Source organism: Geotrypetes seraphini, chromosome 2, assembly GCF_902459505.1.
Source record: "Geotrypetes seraphini chromosome 2, aGeoSer1.1, whole genome shotgun sequence".
Classification (NCBI taxonomy): domain Eukaryota; kingdom Metazoa; phylum Chordata; class Amphibia; order Gymnophiona; family Dermophiidae; genus Geotrypetes; species Geotrypetes seraphini.
Genome location: NC_047085.1, coordinates 357,449,634 through 357,470,224, shown reverse-complemented (window position 1 = coordinate 357,470,224; position 20,591 = coordinate 357,449,634). Strand labels below are relative to the sequence as shown.

General features: G+C 43.2%; 1 protein-coding gene across 4 annotated transcripts in view; it reads left to right on the top strand.

Annotated features, from left to right (window-relative positions):
* ULK4 (unc-51 like kinase 4) overlaps positions 1-20,591 on the top strand; it is a 487,365-nt gene that overhangs the window by 354,737 nt on the left and 112,037 nt on the right. For all 4 annotated transcript variants that reach the window (XM_033930453.1, XM_033930452.1, XM_033930451.1 and 1 more), the window contains one exon: positions 17,852-18,018. In XM_033930453.1, coding sequence (XP_033786344.1) covers positions 17,852-18,018 — 167 coding nt within the window. The remainder of the gene's footprint in view (positions 1-17,851; positions 18,019-20,591) is intronic.

Genomic DNA, 20,591 nt, shown 5'->3' with positions numbered 1-20,591 from the left:
AAATATTTAAAAATATTTAAAATATCTGAAAAGAGAAATTATTTCAAAAAAAGTAGAGTTAGAAGTTAAAACTAAAAAATAGCAAGTCAATACATTGTGAAGTTTTTGATCAATGAAAGATACCCTCAACCACAACAAGCCAGAGGAGAAACTTATGATCCTTGGCGTGGTGTTCTGTGATCTTTTCCTTCACTTTATTACATATATAGCTAATCACCCTTTGTGAGGATCTGAGAGTTTAAGTGGTTGGTTTAATTCATCAAAATATTTTTTAAGGTTCAGACCCCCACCTCCCCAGATCCTAAATCACTATTTTATATTTTGGGGTTTTGTTTATTTTTGTCAATTTTGGTGCAAATTCATCTTGGATTTTAAATTTTATCTTTTTTTGAAACCTTTATTTCTGCCTCAAAAAACCCTCGATTTGACTCAAAATCATTTGGGATGGGTTCCCCAGCCCCTAATCTTTTGAATGTGCCTAAATTACAGATACGAGGAGAGGCTGGCTGGGGAAGCAACCGACGAGGGAGGAAGTAGGACCGTTGGATGATGGAGACAGAAAGGGGGTGGTAAAGGAGGAAAAAAGAGGTAGCTGACAGGTTAAACAAGTTCTTCTCGTCGGTTTTCACGAGCGAGGACACATCAAATGTACCAGAACCCGAAGAGATCATAAGTGGAGATCAAGAAGAAAAATTGGCGCATATAGAGATAAGCCAAGAAGAGGTCCTCCAACAGGTAGACAGACTGAAAAGCGACAAATCACCGGGCCCAGACGGAATCCACCTAAAAGAGGGTTCTAAAAGAGCTAAGAAACGAAATAGCAGAAATTCTCTGACAAATTTGTAACTTGTCCTTGAAAACTGGGGAGATCCCAGAGGACTGGAAAATAGCAAATGTCACACCTATCTTTAAAAAGGGATCGAGGGGTGACCCAGGGAACTACAGGCCAGTAAGCCTGACTTCAGTCCCAGGCAAGATGATGGAGGCACTGATAAAGGACAGCATCTGTGAGCACATAGAAAAGAATGGACAACTGAAAGTTTCATGTTTCAAGTTTTATTACATTTGATGGTTCGCTTAATATTTCTAAGCGAATTACATAAAATGTACAATTGGGGTAAAACATTTAAAATATTAATAAAGCGAGCCAGCATGGCTTCTGCAAGGGAAGATCGTGCCAAACAAACCTACTGCATTTCTTTGAAGGGATAAACAGCCAGATGGACAAAGGAGAACCCGTAGACATCATCTATCTCGACTTCCAAAAAGCCTTTGACAAGGTACCCCATGAGCAGCTTCTTAGGAAACTGTGGAACCACGGGGTGGAAGGGGACATACACAGATGGATTAAACACTGGTTGGCAGGCAGAAAACAAAGGGTTGGAGTGAAGGGCCACTACTCGGACTGGCGGAAGGTCACGAGCGGTGTTCCCCAGGGGTCGGTACTCGGACCGCTGCTGTTCAATGTATTTATAAACGACCTAGAAGCGGGGACGAAGTGTGAAGTTATAAAATTTGCGGATGACACCAAACTCAGCAGCAGGTTTAGAACCACAGAAGAATGTGAAGACCTACAAAGGGACCTAAACAAACTGGAAGAGTGGGCAATTAAATAGCAAATGCGCTTTAATATAGAGAATTGCAATGTCATGCATTTAGGGGGGAAAAAAACGATGTTCAGCTACAAAATGGGGGGATCAGTGCTAGGGGATAGTAACCTTGAAAAAGACTTGGGTGTGCTGGTAGATACAACAATGAAATCAACGGCACAATGTGCAGCAGCCTCAAAGAAGCAAACAGAATGTTGGGTATTATTAAGAAGGGCATTACAACCAGGACGAAGGAAGTCATCATGCCGCAGTATCGTGCGATGGTGCGTCCGCATCTGGAGTACTGTGTCCAGTATTGATCACTGTACCTCAAGAAGGACAGGGCGATACTTGAAAGGGTTCAGAGAAGAGCGACGAAAATGATAAAAGGTATGGAAAACCTTTCATACGCAGACAGGTTGGAAAGGCTGGGGCTCTTCTCCCTTGAAAAGCGGAGACTCAGAGGAGACATGATAGAGACTTTCAAGATCATGAAAGGCATAGAGAAGGTAGAAAGGGTCAGATTCTTCAGACTATTGGGAACCACAAGCACAAGGGGGCACTCGGAGAAACTGAAAGGGGACAATTTTAGAATCAATGCTAGGAAGTTCTTTTTTACTCAGAGAGTGGTGGACACCTGGAATGCGCTTCTGGAGGTTATGATAGGACAGAGTACACTACGGGGGTTCAAAGAAGGATTGGATAAATTCCTGAAGGATAGGGGGATTGAGGGATACAGATAGTGGTAGAGATAGGTTATAGAAAGAGTATAGATAGAATGATAAGAGGGATTAAAGGGCTTAGAAAAGGATCACCTTACAGGTCATGGGCCTGATGGGCTGCCGCGGGTGCGGACTGCTGGGCGCGATGGACCTCTGGTCTGACCCAGCAGAGGCAACTTCTTATGTTCTTACCTATGATGTTAATATTCTATAAAGGAAAGTAAGTATCACATACAAGATGCACTTTATGCTCCTAAATATAGGCACTCTGTTAGAAAATTGCTCTCCATGTGCAGCCACACTACACTCTCCAGAAAGTATCCCTTCATATTCAAACCCTGCACCCCCACTGAAACCCTCCCAAGATCAACACCTCTGCCCCTAGGACAAGGAAGGGAATTCCCTTATATTCTGGACCAGTATAGAAGCCAGTATAGGGATTCCCTTGTATTCTGGGCCAGGCTGAGGAAGATGCATTGCAGAGGTTGGGTTCACTTTGCCACTGCAACACCTTAGATCTATAAGTTTGTTTGCCAGATCTTGGGTTACATGTCCTGGCAGTGCAGGTGCACCTGCATTAACTGCCAGCATGTAATATGGCCTCATGTAGTATATATCTGCCCTGTTCAGAACATCCAAGGCAGATGCTTGCCACACTGCATTTACCATGCAAGCTCTGCACTTATTGTACCTTTTGTTTTGCATACAGAATAAAATTCACATGGAATGAAAGTGTGAAAATTAAAAGCCCAAAAGCAATGTATCATTTCTAAAACAACTTAGATTAGTGACTCATCAATCATAAGCAAAGGGCACTTATGTCCACTTATGACATTAACATATTTCTGAATCTTTCTCATTTTTAAATTTTACACTACATTTATTAATAGAATGCAGTGACATTTCCAGGAGAACACACCAGTTTCAGTTCTGCCTGCCTGTTCAATATACCCACTGGCAAAGTTACACAAACTGTTTCTGTAGCATTATATGATTAATTTTATGGGGTATTGAATCTAAGGAAATTATAGCTAAGGATTATATAAATTATTTCTCAAGATGACCTCTGAAATAGTACCATTGCAAGCCTGAAACAAAGAAGTTAAATAGTACTTTCAGTGAATACAAAAGATAACTGGGTTTGGTGTCAGTGTTAAACAGAACTTTACTCTGCAAGATATGCATCATAATAGAAGTTGCAGCAGTGTCAAACAGAACTCTATTCTCCAAGCTATAAACTGGGACCCTGGGGACTACAAGGCAAGTGCTCTGACTGCTGAGCCACGACAGGGGTCTCTGTAGACCTAGCACTTCCAACAGACTTTATCTTTGCTGAGATTCGGAGGCGATCCTTTTATTTATTTTTTATTCATAGTAAGAAAACATTGCATTGGATTGGAGGAGCTGGGGTTTCAACCAGCTCCAGCCTGGGAATCTGTGTACTACAAGATGGGTGCTCTGACTGTTGAGCCACAACAGGTTTCCCTGTAGACCTAGCACTTCCAATAGACTTTATCTTGGCCGATGCTCGGAGACGATCGTTTTATTTTTTTTCCTCATAATAAGAAAACATTGGATTGGAGGAACTGAGGTTTGAACCGGCTCCAGCCTGGAACCTTGGGGACTTCAAGGCAGGCACTCTGACTGCTGAGCCACAATAGGGGTCTTTGTAAACCTACCACTTCCAACAGACTTTATCTTGGCCAAGGCTTGGAGGCGATCCTTTTATTTTTTTCTTCACAATAAGAAAACATTGGAATGCATTGTATTGGAGAAGCTAGGTTTAGAACTGGTTTCAGCCTGGGACTTTGGGGACTACTACAAGGCGGGTGCTCTGATTGCTGAACCACAACAGGGATCCCTGTAGACCTAGCCCTTCCAACAGACTTTATCTTGGCTGAGACTTGCTGGGATTTGAACCAGCTCTTGCCTGGGACCCTAGGGACTACAAGGTAGGCACTGTGACTGATGAGCCATGACAGCAGTCCCTGTAGACTTAGCACTTCCAACAGACTTTAGCTTGGCTGAGGCTCAGAGGTGATCATTTTATTTTTTTCTTCATAATAAGAAAACATTGCATTGAATGAGCTGGGGTTTGAACTAGCTCCAGCCTGGGACCCTGTGGGCTACAAGGCAGGCACTTTGACTGCTGAGCCACGACAGGGGTCACTGTAGACTTAGCATTTCCAACAGACTTTATCTTGGCAGAGGCTCAGAGGCGATCTTTTTATTTTTTTTCTTCACACTAAGAAAACATTGCTCTGGATTGGAGGAGCTGGGATTTGAACCTGCTCCAGCCTGGGACCCTGGGGACATTAAGGCAGGTGCTCTGACTGCTAAGCCACACCAGGGGTCCTTGTAGATCTAGCACTTCCAACAGACTTTATTTTTGCTGAAGCTTGCCAGGGTTTGAACTGGCTCCAGTTCAAACCCCAGCTCCACCTATGCATTGCAATGCAATGTCTTCTTATTGTGAAGAAAAAAAAAACAAACACCTTATGTTTCTATATATCAAACCCATTATTTTTATTTTAACTTGATTTTGGCCACTATAAAAGGATATAAAATTTTAAAATAAAAGTTTAAATCTAAACTATTCTACTAATTGTATTAATTACTAGTTAGCGCTCTGACTTGAGATCACTGATTTTATAAAAATGAAATATGTTTCATAATTACTATATAAAAAGAATCTGAAAATGATATATTTTTAATGATCAGCAGTAATTACATTCTGGATCTTCAGAGATATGGCTTTACTTTGGAGCTACAAAGTAATACTTTTATATATCACTGTGTGCTGTTTGTATCCTACATATACTTATGTGGTATTATAATTGCTATCCGTTTAAAATGTTATAATAATGACATATGGTGGGGGATCCAAGATGGCTGCGGTCGCGGTTTACTGAGCAGTCGCCCGTAAAAGATTGTCCTTAAAAATTTCACTTTGACGCTGTTTCGTCAATTACATACCTCAATATGCCGAAGAGGAGAGGAAAGAGCGCCGCTGGAACCTCGCAACGCTCCAGAGCAGCTGCCCTCGGCAATATTGAAGATTTCCTGAGGCGGATGCAAGGTGCCTCAGTTTCGTCGGGGACGTTTTTGCCCGAGACGCTTCCAGGGAACGGAGTGGAGGGGTCTTTGCGGGCCTTTGAGACCACTCTTAGTCCCGATGTTCGAGCACCTCCCCCTAATCCTCGGGCCACCAGTTCCCCTGGGGTTGAGAGGCAGCCGGAAGTTGGCTTGCGGTCTCCCCCGGAGGTTGCCGGGGATGGTGTGGCAGACACCGATTCAGGCTCCCAAGGTTTCCATCAGAGCCTGAATATGGATGAGGATGGAGCAATATCGGGGACAGTTCCGACCCAGGAGAGAGGAAGAGAAGGGGAACCTTCGGTTGGTGAGCAGAACCTTACAGCACTAGACTTGCAATCTTTTAACATAGTAAAGCCCCAAGAAGTAACTTTGGACGCCTTGTGGGATCTGGTTGCCAATTTAACTAAAATAGTGAATATTAATCATCTTCAAATTGAAGGAAAGATAAAAATGCAAGAGAAGGAAATTGTCAAAATAAAACAAGATCTTGGCGAATCCAAAATAAATATTCAGAATATTAAAGATGAACTCAAATCTTCCAAACTAATTCAAAAAACATTAATGAAGGACAATGTTAACTTAAGAAGGAAGATAGAGACATTTGAGAATTTCTCTAGGGGTAACAATCTTAGATTGATTAATTTTCCTCGAATTACAACAGTTACCCCACGTTACCTGCTGGAGATATTAGAAGTACCTGAAAACTCAATGCCGCCATTTACGCAGGTTTATTACTTGCCAAACAAAAATCAGAATCAACAACAGGAAAGAAACCAAGGTCCAATCAATCTATCAGCTTTACTTGAGTTATCTGATACGGAAAGTGTTATACCAGCAACATTAATAGTGACTTTAGCTCTTACTTTGGACAAAAATTGGCTTTTGAGACTTTTCTTCAAAAACAAAGAAAAAAGTTTTTGGACTTAAAGATACAAATGTTTCCGGATTTGGCAAGAGATACACAAAAGCGTAGGAAAGAATTTATTTTATTAAAACCTGGAGTTTTAGCTCTTGGGGCGACTTTTTATCTTCGTCACCCATGCAAGTGTATAATACAGTATAATTTCCAGAAATATGTTTTCTTTGAGCCATATCAGCTGACGGCTTTTCTCTCTTTATCCCGCCTAGAGAAGAATAAGAAATGAGGGCTTAAATGCATTGGACGCCTGAACAGTTTATCGTGTTCTACGCTTCTTATGTTAATTTTATTTTTTCTATTATTCCGTTTATACTACATCCTGGATCCTATTGTGGACTTGAGTCGATTAAGCAATACTTTACTTTATTGTATATTCAGGGGAAAAACTTTTTCTTTGTTTTAAATCGCTTTCTGTACAAATTTAATCTTGAACTGTAAATTTGAAAACTTATAAATAATAATAAAATTTTTTAAAAAATGTTATAATAATGATTTATTGAAGCCATCAAACATTTCCATCAAAATCCAAAAGAAAAACCTAAGTTCTTCTTCCTATAATTTCTCTGAGTAAGTTATAAAGTACTATAGGCCTCCCTTTATCAAGCTGCGTAAGGGATTTTTATTGCAGACCTCTGCGGTAAAAGCTCCAAAGCTGATAGGAATTCTATGAGCATCAGAGCTTTTATCGCAGCGGTCTTCAATATAAAAAAACTCTAACGCAGCTTGAGAAAAGGGAGCCTTAATGAATATGCACACACACAAAAACTAAAACAAAATAGCTACCTATAGGGTTACAAACAGTTGAGAGAAATAAATTTGATAAACGTAATCACCTCAGAAGCATTGATGAGAAAAAAATTGTTTAGTCTGCCTTTTAGTAAAGGAAAGGCACAGGAACGATGGTTATTGTAGACTGTGACTCATAAAGGAAGCCTGTAGATGCAGGTGCATAGTTGTATTGACATTGAAATTAGATACTGGAAATTGTAAACCACTTGTAAATTAACCTCCTTTGAAATTTCTAATTAACAACAGCATTGAAACTGATGCAGTTATACATTAACAGTAAGAAGCTACACTTTTAATGAAACTTTAAAAATAGCAACAGAATATTAACATTTTATCAAAGCTGCATGAGTGTTACTAATTACTAAGAAGTCCATTTACGGAGCTGCATTATGGTAATTACCATCTTTTTTAAGAAATATGATTTTAATTCCAAATCAGGACAAGAACAATTTGTCAATAATAAGTATAAATAATTTCTTCTAACAATTAACTTCCACTGCCCTCTCCAAACCACTTAACCCTCTCCATACCCCTGCATAAATTCTCAATTCCCTCAGGCCTAGTGTATTCTTAACCACACCTTGGTAAAAGTACTGTCATGAGTGAGTTCCAAAAATCATGTTCAGCAATTTAAGATCCAACTTCATGCCCTTTGTGGCATGGCACTCCAAAGTGCTCCGAAATCTGTTGGAATCTTCTCCCCTTGCATGAAGAGTCCATCCCACTTTGTAGTGTTCTAAGACCATCTAATATAATAAAATGCTAGGCCGCGCATGCGCACTCCCATCTGCGTGCATCCGTTTTCCGTGAGATGTAGGGCACCTTAGGTAGGAGTGCACATGCGCGCTTATGTCACCAGCCGCCGATGCCTCCACAAGCCGGGACCGCAGCCAGCCGCTGATCTCTGTTCCTCCAGCGGGCGGGGGGGTGACTCGGAGGAGAGGGATCGCGGCCGCTCAGCGCCCCCACCGAGGAGCCCAGCAACTTTTCGCCCCGGATCGGGACCCGAGTCCTTTGCCCCCCCCCCTTCCCTTCCCGCGGATCCGACTACCTTGGCGATTCAAGCAGCGTGTGCAGCAGTCTTCACACGCTGCTTCAGGCCCTTCTACTGCCCTGATTTGCTCTGCCGCGTCTCTGATGATGTCATCAGTGACGTGCCAGAGTAAATCAGGCCAGTAGAAGGGCCCGAAGCAGCGTGTGAAGACTGCTGCACAAGCTGGAATCGCCAGGTTCGTAGTCTGTACCGCGGGAAGGGAAAGGGGGGTAGAGGAAACACTAATGCTGCTGCAGGGAACTGGTGTGGGGGGAGGGAAATGGAGGGGGAGGGAATGCTGCTTTGGACAGACAGACAGAGGGAGGAAGGGAGATAGAAAGAAAAGAAGAAAGACACAGGGGCAGGGAGATACACAGAAAGACAGAAAGACAAAGGCGACCAGGGACAGAGACAGACAGAAAGAAAGACAGCGGGAGTCGCGTCAGGAGGGGTGCGGGATGCGGCAGAGGGAACTTTTCCAATGGGTGCAACTGGGCGGCTGTCGGGAACCTCTGATCAGGGGCAGAGCAAGGTAAGTGTATCATAGGGATAAGAAGGAGGGGGGGAGAAAAAGGAAGGGTCGCCTACTGCTGGACAGGGGGAGAAGGAAAGAGGTGCTGATGGACAGGGGGGCTGAAGAAAAAGGAACGGAGGCCTAATATTGGATAGGGGGAGAAGGAAAGAGGTGCTGCTGGACAGGGGGGAGGTAAAACAAAGGGAGAAGGGCTGCTGCTGCATAAGGAGAGCACTGAAGGGGTGGTGGTGGACACAGGGGAGGTAAAAGGAAGGGAGAATGGACAGGGGGAGCAGGCAAGGGGTGGTGATGGACAGTCAAGGAAAAAGAAAGACAGAAAGAAAGAAAGCGGCTAAGGAGAGAGAGAAAGAAATAAAGACAGACACACACACATATATTCTAGCACCTGTTAATGTAACGGGCTATAAGACTAGTAACAGCATAATTCATTAAGCCACTGTGTTACATTAGGTGGTACATTTCTCAACCACTGAAACATAGAAATAGAAACATAGAAATAGACGGCAGATAAGGGCCCACGGCCCATCTAGTCTGCCCACCTTAATGTCCCTCCCCTACCTTTGCCCTGTGAAGAGATCCCATGTGCCGATCCCATTTGGCCTTAAAATCAGGCACGCTGCTGGCCTCAATCACCTGTAGTGGAAGACTATTCCAGCGATCAACCACTCTTTCAGTGAAAAAGAATTTCCTGGTGTCACCTCGTAGTTTCCCGCCCCTGATTTTCAACGGATGCCCTCTTGTTGTCATGGGACCCTTGAAAAAGAAGATATCTTCCTCCGCCTCGATGCGGCGCGTAAGATACTTGAACGTCTCGATCATGTCCCCCCTCTCTCTGCGCTCCTCGAGCGAGTATAGCTGTAATTTGTCAAGCCGTTTTTCGTATGGTAGATCCTTGAGTCCCGAGACCATCCGGGTGGCCATTCTTTGCACCGACTCCAGTCTCAGCACATCCTTGCGATAATGCGGCCTCCAGAATTGCACACAGTATTCCAGGTGGGGCCTCACCATGGATCTATACAATGGCATAATGACTTCCGCCTTACGACTGACGAAACCCCTTCGTATGCAGCCCATGATTTGTCTTGCCTTGGACGAAGCCTGCTCCACTTGATTGGCAGACTTCATGTCCTTACTGACGATTACCCCCAAGTCTCGTTCTGCTACCGTTTTTGCTAGATCTCGCCATTAAGGGTATAAGACTTGCATGGATTCTGGCTTCCCAGGTGCATAACTTTGCATTTTTTGGCATTGAAGTTGAGTTGCCATGTCCTAGACCATCGCTCCAGTAGGAGTAGGTCGTGCATCATGTTGTCAGGCACTGAATCTTCGTCTGTTTTGCATTTGCCCACTACATTACTCAGTTTGGCGTCATCGGCGAATAATGTTATTTTACCTCGAAGCCCTTCTGCCAAGTCTCTTATAAAGATGTTGAATAGGATTGGGCCCAAGACTGAGCCCTGTGGTACTCCACTAATCACCTCCGTCATTTCGGAAGGAGTGCCGTTCACCACCACCCTTTGGAGCCTACCTCCAAGCCAGCTCCCAACCCATTTCGTCAATGTGTTACCTAATCCTATAGAACTCATCTATCCCTAGGCATAACCCTAGACGCCCTAAACACAGTATCATTCAGCTACGCGGATGACATAACTATCCTCCTCCCCTTTAACATTCAAGACCCATTATCCACAAACCACCTGAAAATAATAATGGAAACGGTAGAAAAATGGATGTCAAGTCATAAACTAAAACTGAACTCGGAAAAAACTAAATTCCTACTACTAGAGAAGGAAAAAAAACCATCTCTCACAGAACTAGTACTAAATACAATCAAGTACCCAATGCAAAGTACACTCAAGATCCTGGGAATACAACTAGACAGAAACTGCACAATGCAGTCTCAAATCCACAAAATCATCCAAAGAGCTTTCTTCACAATACGTAACCTAAGAAAAATAAGAAAATTCTTCAACAAAGATCAATACAAGATAGTAGTACAATCCCTAGTACTAAGTATTGTAGATTACTGTAACAGCCTATACCTATCATGCCCAAACTACATGATAAAACAATTACAGACAGTTCAGAACACAGCCCTCAAAATCATCTACTCACTCGGCAAATATGACCACATCACCAAAGCATACCTAGACTCACACTGGCTACCAATAAAAGCAAGATCCCAGTTCAAATTCTATTGTCTACTATACAAAGTAATACATGGAACAGCCCCCAGCTACCTAAATAACAGACTACACCGTAACCTCTCACACAGACTAAGGAGAACTCAGAGCCTATTCACTCACCCCCCTCTCAAAGGAACACGACGAAAGAAACTATACGACAGCCTTTTAGCGACACAGGCAGCAAAGATCGATACTACCATCACCAATCTACTGACCAAATCTACAGACATTAAAGTATTCCGAAAAGAAATCAAAACTCATCTCTTCAAAAAACACTTCCCATCATCATAACCTCACAAAAGTATTAGAAAATGTTCTCACGACCACCTCCATCACCACCACCAGCAACACCCTGAATCCGAACAGTATTATCTCTATTCGTCTAAACAACCTATCACTATCTACTACCTGCTATCAATTTCTCCTGGAAAAGTCCAGACTAACAATTGTAACTGGACACACTCTTGATTACATGTACTGCAATGCTACTGGAAATGTCCAGTCCTCTAACTTGTAATCCGCTTAGAACCGCAAGGCACAAGCGGAATAGAAATCACTAATGTAATGTAATGTAATGTAACCTGCGGTGTGGTACGCTATCGAATGCTTTGCTAAAGTCCAGGTACACGATGTCCAGGGACTCCCCAATATCCAGCTTCCCCGTTACCCAGTCAAAGAAGCTGATCAGGTTGGATTGGCAGGATCTCCCCTTAGTAAATCCATGTTGTCGGGGATCCCGTAGATTCTCTTCATCCAGGATCTTATCTAATTGGTGTTTGATTAGAGTTTCCATTAGTTTGCTCACTATCGATGTTTAACTCACTGGTCTGTAGTTTGCTGTCTCCATCTTTGAGCCTTTCTTGTGGAGTGGAATGACGTTAGCCGTCCTCCAGTCCAACGGGACGCTGCCTGTACTAAGGGAGAGGTTGAAGAGCGCGGACAGTGGCTCCGCCAAGACATCACTCAGCTCCCTAAGCACCCTGGGGTGCAGGTTGTCCGGCCCCATTGCTTTGTTAACCTTGAGCTTTGACAGCTCACCGTAGACACTGCTGGGCGTAAACTCAAAGTTACTAAACGGGTCAACTGAGCTAACCCTTGTCTGTAGCTGAGGGCCGAGCCCTGGCGCTTCTCGGGTGAAGACTGAGCAGAAGTATTCATTTAATAGTTGGGCTTTTTCCGAATCCTTTTCCACATAGTCTCCGTCTGGTTTCCTAAGACGTACAATCCCGCCTGAGTTTTTTCTTCTATCACTGATATACCTGAAGAAGGATTTATCTCCCTTCTGGATGTTCTTTGCTAGAGACTCCTCCATGAGGAATTTAGCCTCCCTGACTGCTGTTTTGACGGCTTTTGATTTGGCCAGGTAGTCTGCTCTAGAGTCCTGCTTCCCTGATTGTTTGTAAGAGATGAATGCTTTTTTCTTCTCCTTGATCAGGTCTGAGATCTCCGCAGTAAACCACTGTGGCTTATTGTTCCTTCGCCGTTTACTTACTGATTTTACATAGCGGTTTGTTACTTCTTGTATGGTTGCTTTCAAAGTCGACCACATGTCTTCCACATTATCGGTTTCTTCTTGGCTTTGTAGCGCCTGGTGAACGAAGTCTCCCATTTCTTTGAAATTTGTGTCCTTGAATTTGAGGACTTTGGTTAGTGTAGTAGATTTAGTGAAACCTTTCCTGATATTGAACCATACCATGTTGTGGTCACTGGAGGCCAATGTGTCGCCCACCGAGACCTCTGTGACACTTTCTCCATTGGTAAGTATCAGGTCCAGTATTGCCTGATCCCTTGTCGGTTCCAACACCAGTTGCCTGAGGCTTGCTCCTTTCATAGAGTTTAATAGCCTCCTGCTGCTGCCGGAAGCAGAGGTAAGTGTAACCCAATCCACATCAGGCATGTTGAAGTCACCTAGCAATACTGTGTCCCCACGCAAGGTGATATTTTCTATATCTTCAATTATTTCCATATCCAGGTCATCCTGTTGTCTTGGGGGTCTGTAAATTACTGATGTAATGTTATCCTTTGACCTCCAGACACCTGAAGTGTTTCGGACTAACTGAGCTCCTTATACCAAATGTTTGGTTGGAAATTATAAACAGTGTTACATCAGTAAGTGGGAACTCATGTGGAAGGTTTTATCCGAGTTCACCAGGGTTCAACACCACCAAATGCACCAAAGTGCTTGGCAGATATTACCCACTCACATCATTTTAAAACACTCTGTAGGCTAATCTAAAAATCTATAATTCATAGTGCAAAAGTCCAGAATTACGGTTTGCCAACTTATAATAGAAACATAGAAACATAGAACATGACGGCAAAAAAGGGCCACGGCCCATCTAGTCTGCCCACACTAATGGCCCACCCCCTAACTACCTCCATGAAGAGATCCCACATGCCAATCCCATCTTTTCTTAAAATCTGGCACGCTGCTTGCCTCAATTACCTGTTGTGGAAGATTATTCCAGCGATCAACCACCCTTTCGGTGAAGAAATATTTTCTGGTGTCGCCATGAAATTTCCCACTCCTGATTTTCAACGGATGCCCTCTTATTGCTGTGGGTCCTTTAAGGAAAAAGAGATTCTCTTCCACTCGATACGGCCTGTAACATATTTGAACATCTCGATCATGTCTCCCCAAGCAAATGACTACAGTCTCCACAGTTAAGCGATACATTAACATTGAACTCTTTTAGGCTTTTGGATTTTGGACCACAACATGTATCACATTTATAGGGGTTTTCTTTTAGCATAGGAATATACTAACAACATCTCCTCAATCATGAAAAACTTTCCATGATTAATCTTCTAGTCTCCTGTAGCTGAGATTTATAGATAGATATAGAGATACATATACACATCTCAAAATCCATATAAGGGCGCTCCAGTAATTTCTGGTTTTTTCATTTAGAAAATCAGAATGTTTTTCCCCCTATGGAGCTTTGAGTTGAGCCGGTCCACTAGGGGGTAGAGTGTGTCTCCCTTTGCTGTAGGATTGAGCCAGCATTGGAGAGACAATCTATGATGATAGAAGGGCGGACTTACTGGGAATAGGAGGATTAATTTCAACTGGAGTGAGGGGGCTGGGGAGTGTTCCATAAGGTTTAAATATTCTTGATTTTATTTGCACTGTAATTGCACCGCGGTGAACCATCTTTTGATCCGTACTGCTTTGGGAGATGCCCCTGAGGTTGCCCCTGATGAAGGATACGAAACGGGGCTCTGTAGGGCAATCAGCTGGCACCCCGCATGATATAATAAACAGCAGTTTGCAGATAAGTTCCTGTTTTTCAGCCATTTTATTAAGGGTTTAAAATTCACCAGGCTTTATATTTCTCAGGAGCTTTTTCACCAATGTCATTTAAAAGCACTGTTGAATTGTTGATTTATTTATTTCAATCCTATTTAAATTTAATTCTCCACACTATATAGACACCAGGGTTTTTGGGCGATTGATAACAATTTTTGCATTCATTTATAGTCTAAACAGAAAAAGAAAAAAAGCAGTTTAAAAAAACTTTTGCACTATGAATTATAGATTTTTAGATTAGCCCATAGAGTGTTTTAAAATGATGTGAGTGGGTAATATCTGCCAAGCACGTTGGTGCATTTGGTGGTATTGAACCCTGGTGAACTCGGATAAAACCTTCCACATGAGTTCCCACTTTCTGATGTAACACTCTGTTTATAATTTCCAACTAAACATTTGGTATAAGGGGCTCAGTTAGCCCGAAACCCTTCAGGTGTCTGGAGAATAGAGAGCAAGTCTGGTTTTTGGAGTTTCAAGTCATTTTGACCCCTCTCATTAGAGTAAGGCTCTTATTTCTAATGTTATCCTTTGTACCACTAGCAGCATCATTTTCTTATTCATTGTTGACTTAGGCGCAGGAACAACATAATGATTGAACAGAAAAATCTGCAGATTCAACAGGAGACAAAATTTGAAAACCTAAAAGCCAATGTCAGTTTCTAGTGAGACATAGAAACATAGAAAATGACGGCAGAAAAGGGCTATAGCCCATCAAGCCTGCCCACTCTATTAACCCTCCCTAACTACCCTCCTAGAGATCACACTCAGGTGGCAATACCTTTACATTTCCCTAGTAGAGATCCGACGTGGGCATCCCACTTATTCTTGAAATCAGGCATGCTGTTGGCCATGATCACCTGCTCTGGGAGCTTGTTCCAATGGTCAACCACTCTCTCTGTGAAGAAATACTTCCTGGTGTCGCCATGAAATTTCCCGCCCCTGAGTTTCAGCGGATGCCCTCTTGTGGCTGAGGTTCCTTTAAGAATGAAAATATTTATCCTGAATCTCTGGGTAGTAAATCCATTCCTGTGAGAATTAATGTAGAGAGCCTTATTTGAATTTTTTTGCTCTGCCTCGCAAATCTCTGGGCTGTCCTCCAAATCCCCAGTTGTCTTTCTACAAGCAAGATGTTAGGAGCCTCTCTTTTTTTCAGCTTGTATTTATTTTTCTTTAATTTCAGTTTTTGCTTACCATTTGCAAGTCTTTTCAGTGCTGCAGAGGATCCCAATCTTGGGGCATTTCTGACTGTGGGAGAGCATGGACTCTGAAGTCAGAGGTCTGCATTCAAGGGGCAGACTGCCTTGCAGTGCACCGACTTGGATAGCTTGCACTACCGATCTTTTGGGAGCAAGGTTTGCCCCAGATTCTGTTTCCAGTGGGTTTGAGAGAAGGTTGCTTGGTGGCAGATTTTCCAGGAACAAGGCTGACTGTATTTCCTTCCCCCAACTGCATAATAACAGAATAACTTCAGAATTTTTGCCTGGGATGGAAAGTTCCTGCTACAATCATTGGGCACAGGAGGGGCTTAAATGGATTGCTGATTTGGTGGTTGATGATGATGCTCAATTGTTTAATATTTTGAAAACTACCTATGTGTTATGTTCCAGTAGTATCCCTATTTGCAGTTCTCTGTTACCCTCTTATTATACTGATTTCTTGGACTCAGATTTTGATGACTGTTGGCCCCTTCCAGCAGTCACCAAGGAGTTAGCAGTAGAGAATGACACCGGGAAAAAATTTGTCCCCATCACCACCCCATCCCCGCGACCACCGGCCCTGTCACCGCCCCATCCCCATCCCCATGACAACTGTCCCCGCCCAATCCCAACCCCACAACATCCATACAAGCCTCAGTTCTGCAATATTTAGCTTATTTCTCCCTTATAAATCAAAGTTCTGGCTGCTGAACTAGAGAAAGATGTTCAGCTGGCAGGGCTTTGTTTATAAATTTTTATCAACACAACTAATATACTACTTTATCCTAAAGCAAAAAAGAAAAGAAATATAATTTTTTTTTTCTACCTATGTTGTCTGGTTTCTGCTTTCCTAATATCCTCATTCAATTCCTTCCATCCACTGTCTGCCTTCTCTCTGCATCTTCCATTTGTTCTGTTTCTGTGCCTCTCCCTTCCATCTCTCCCTTCACCACCCCCAATTGGTCTGGCACCCATCTTCTTCCCTCCACTCCCCCCTATAGTCTGGCATCTCTCTCTTCCCTTCCAGCGTCTTCTCCCCACTCTCTCTTCCCCATTTCCCTTTAGCGTCTTCGCCCCACTCTCTCTTCCCCATTTCCCTTCAGCGTCTTCTCTCTACTCTCTGTTCCCCATTTCCCTTCAGTGTCTTCTCCCCACTCTCTGTTCCCTATTTCCTTTCAGCGTCTTCTCCCTACTCTCTCTTCCACATTTCCCTTCAGCGTCTTCTCCCAACTCTCTCTTCCCCATTTCCTTTCAGCGTCTGTTCCTTTCCAACATCACCCTTCCCTCTCCCCACCCCCCTTCAGTGTCTGTTCCTTTCCACTGCCCTTCAGGACCTCACGTGGTCCGAGCATCTCCCTCCCCCTTACCTTCGCGGCATGTTTTAACTTTACAGAGTAATTTGTTCAATCTACCAGAGCCTGCCTGAAGTCGCATGCGTCTGTGGGTGGAAGCTTCTTCTGGGTGTTTCAGAGGAGAAGCATCCACCCACAGACGCACACAACTTCAGGCAAGCTCTGGCAGCTTGAACAAGTTACTCTGTAAAGTTAAAATGGGCCTGAAGGGAAGGGGGAGGGAAGGAGATAGATAGATGCAGCCGGTAGGTAGGAAGGAGGGAGTGGGGCCACGCACGAAAGGTGGCTGCGCGTGTTCCCTCCTTAACTTCAGAGACAAGGCCATTAATCACTCCACAGGGGTGTAGATGGCCTTGTCCCCGTACCCACAGTGAGCACTTCCCCCCACCCACCATTTTGGTGGGTTACCTGCGGCTATCCACAAATAATAGCTACCGTGTTATTCTCTAGTTAGCATGTCGTTATTAAAAAAAGTGTTTAGTAGAACACCCCTTACAAAAATAGTTGGGCATTGGACTCATGACTTTGGGAACTATACTTTCAAAATCTTTTGTATTGTCTGAAGGACAGCCCCATATAGTTGAAAGTGTACAATTGTAGCAATTGTATTATAAATTTCTTTTAAGAATGTATATTTACCCACCTCAAGCTTTAAAAATGCTCCTCCCTACTGATGGAAAATATGTGAAATGTGGTGCAGTGGAAGCCTCTTACAAGCACTGCATTTGGGATTGTCTTGCTATCTTATCTTTTTGGTGATCCATCTGGCCCAGTTTGGGAGGCTGTTCCTTATCACTGTTTGTTGGATATGATGGATGATACTGTGGAAGGCAGTGTTAACAATGAGAATGCACTCTGCTTTCTTGAATGACTTGAATTTGGATTGATTATTTGGTCTGGGAATGGTGGCTTGATGTTAGACATTTGGGTTTGGAGGGTGGGGTTAAGGAAGCTTTTATAGAAGGAAACTTATATTTTGCTTACATATGCTCTTTATTTTTGTTTAAATCTGATGCGTGTTTCTCTCTGTTCATTGTTATTTTGCTTTCAATGAAAATATTTTACTATAAAAATTGGAGTGGCAGGAATCAGACTTGACTGTGCATTTAATTTTCATTATTTAGGGCTGGTCAATTTAGTCTGTAACATCCTGATTGAAATAGCAATACTGTACCTGGAATCAGATGACAAAGGTTGCCTGAAAACAGCCAATGCACAGCTGCTTTCACTGCTTGATATTTTGCACTCTATGTTGAATTACACAGCTACACTGGTACGACAGACTTTACAGGTATGGAACCATTTTCCATTATAGGTTGATTTGCCAGAAATATGTTTTGTTTTGTTTTCATTAACTTCATCCCTTAATTCCCAATAAAGCATAACATTGACACCAGGTGCTTAGTTTATTAAACTATTGACATTTATGCCTCCCAACTCCCTGAACAGACATAGGAATGGAAATGTGGTAGATCTTGAATAATTTTCAGCAGAGTATGTTTATGAGGATCTAGCTAAACTAAAGATAGATAAAGTTATGGGGCCAGATGGGATACATCCAAGGGTATTGAAGAAACCTAGCGAAGTTCTGGTGGCTCTGCTTTTTTTAGAGGCTGAAGTGATCCCAGAGGACTGGAGAAGGACAGATAAGTGTTCATTTCCACAAAAGCAGGAGGAGGTTGGGAGCTACAGGCATTTAGTCTGACCTCTGTGATAAGTAAATTAATGGAAACACCTCTATTTAGAGCAGGGGTCTCAAAGTTCCTTCTTGAGGGCCGCAATCCAGTTGGGTTTTTAGGATTTCCCCAATGAATATGCATGAGATCTATGTGCAAGCATTGCTTTCAATGCATATTCATTGGGGAAATCCTGAAAACCCGACTGGATTGCGGCCCTCAAGGAGGGACTTTGAGATCCATGATTTAGAGGATAGTGAGGTTTCTGAAATCCAGTGGGTCAGTGGATTGTGGTACCAAAAGCAGTATAGTTTTACTAGAGGTCGGTCTTGCCAGACAAATCTGATTAATTTCTTTGACTGAGTGACCAGAGAGCTGGATCAAGGGAGAGCACTAAATGACGTAGATTATAACAAAGCCTTTGACACAGTTCTGCATAGGTAAGTTATAAATATATTGAAGTGACAGACTGGGTTAGAAACTGGAGGAAGTGATAAAGGCTAGTGGTGAATGGAGTTCACTCTGAAGAATATTACTAGTGGGGTACCGCAAGGATCAGTTCTTGGTCTGATTTTTTTTAACATTTTTGCAAGCAAGGTTTGCCTCTTTGTGGATGATTCAAAAATCTGCAGTAGCATAGACACACCTGATGGTATGGAGAGCATGCGGAGGAATCTATAATTTGGCAGCTAAGGTTTAATGGTTAAAAAAAAATGCAGTGTATTCACTTGGACTGCCAAAAACCTGAGGAAACAGTACAGTATAAGGAGTGAAGCACTTCTGTGCATGAAAGAAGAGCAGGACTTGGGGTAACAGTATCTGATTATCTTAAGGTGTCCAAACAAGTAGAAAATGTGATAGCAAAATCCAGAAGGATGCTAGTGTATAAATTCAGAAGAATGACAAGAAGGAAAAAGTAAATGATTGTGCAATATTTTGGAGACTGCACCATCATAACGATATAAACAGGATGGAGTCAGTCAAGAGGGTGACTTCTAAAATATTCAGTAGTCATTGTCATAAAGTGTATGAATGCTTCAATAAATCTGCTATTATCCCAGGACAAGCAGGCAGCCTATTCTCACATATGGGTGGCGTCATCCACGGAGCCCGGATGCGGACAACCTCGCAAGCAGACTTGCTTGTAGAAATGTAGAAGTTTCAAGTCAGCTGCATAGCGCATGCGTGAGTGCCTTCCCGCCCAGCGCTGGGCGAGTCTCCTCATTTCTCAGTTTTCCGCAGAGCCGAGAAGTCCGTCTTTGACACTATGCGTTTAACTTTGTTATTTCGTGCCTTCTCTCACCGTGGTTTGTGTTTCTTTTCTTCACGAATCACTGTGTTAATTTCTTTATTTTCAGTTTTTTTTAAAAAAGGACTTTATTTTTTTCTCTGTTCGACTGGCGGGGCAGGCCACTCAGCCGCAGCCTGCGGGCTTCAACTTTGCTGCCGCTATCTTCCCTCCTATGTCCCGGCCAGCAACGGACTTCAAGAAGTGTAGCCAGTACCAGCATGCGATTTCCCTCACGGACCCATACCGTTGGTGCCTCAAGTGCCTTGGGCCTGACCATAATCTGAAGTCGTGCGAATGCTGTGCTACTCTTCAACGTCGAGCCCTTAAACGTTGTCGGATTTTAGTGGAGAAACTGTTCGGGATGGACTCTTCAGTCACACCCTCGACTTCAAATGCGACCTCAGTTCCACCTTCCACCGAGGGTCCTCCTGCTTCCAAGACTCCGACCTTGAGCCTCATCAGACCTTCCTCGTTTGGAACGTCTATTACCGCAAGTAAACCTGCTGTATCTTCCCTTGAACCCTCAGGTCAGATAGCTCAGCAGAAAGTTCCGGCAGTGGTCCTCAAGCTTTCCAAGACTTCTAAGTCAAAGCACATTTCCACTGCCACTTTGGAGCCTATAGCCGCAGCAAGTGGTCCCGTTTCAGACGCGGATCCATCTTTGCCGGCTTCTTTCCAGACTATGTTAGAGAAGCAATTTGTTCAGTTACTGACCAAATTTGGGCCAATGCTGTCTTCTCTAATCCAGCCTGGGCAACCTGCAGACTCTTGCGAGGTCGAGCCTCTACCCATGCCTTGAGCTGAACCTTTACACTCTATGCAGGGAGCAGAGTCTTTGCGAGTGTCTGGTCTGGCATCTATGCACGCTATGCAAGGATTAGATTCTTTGTGAGTGCC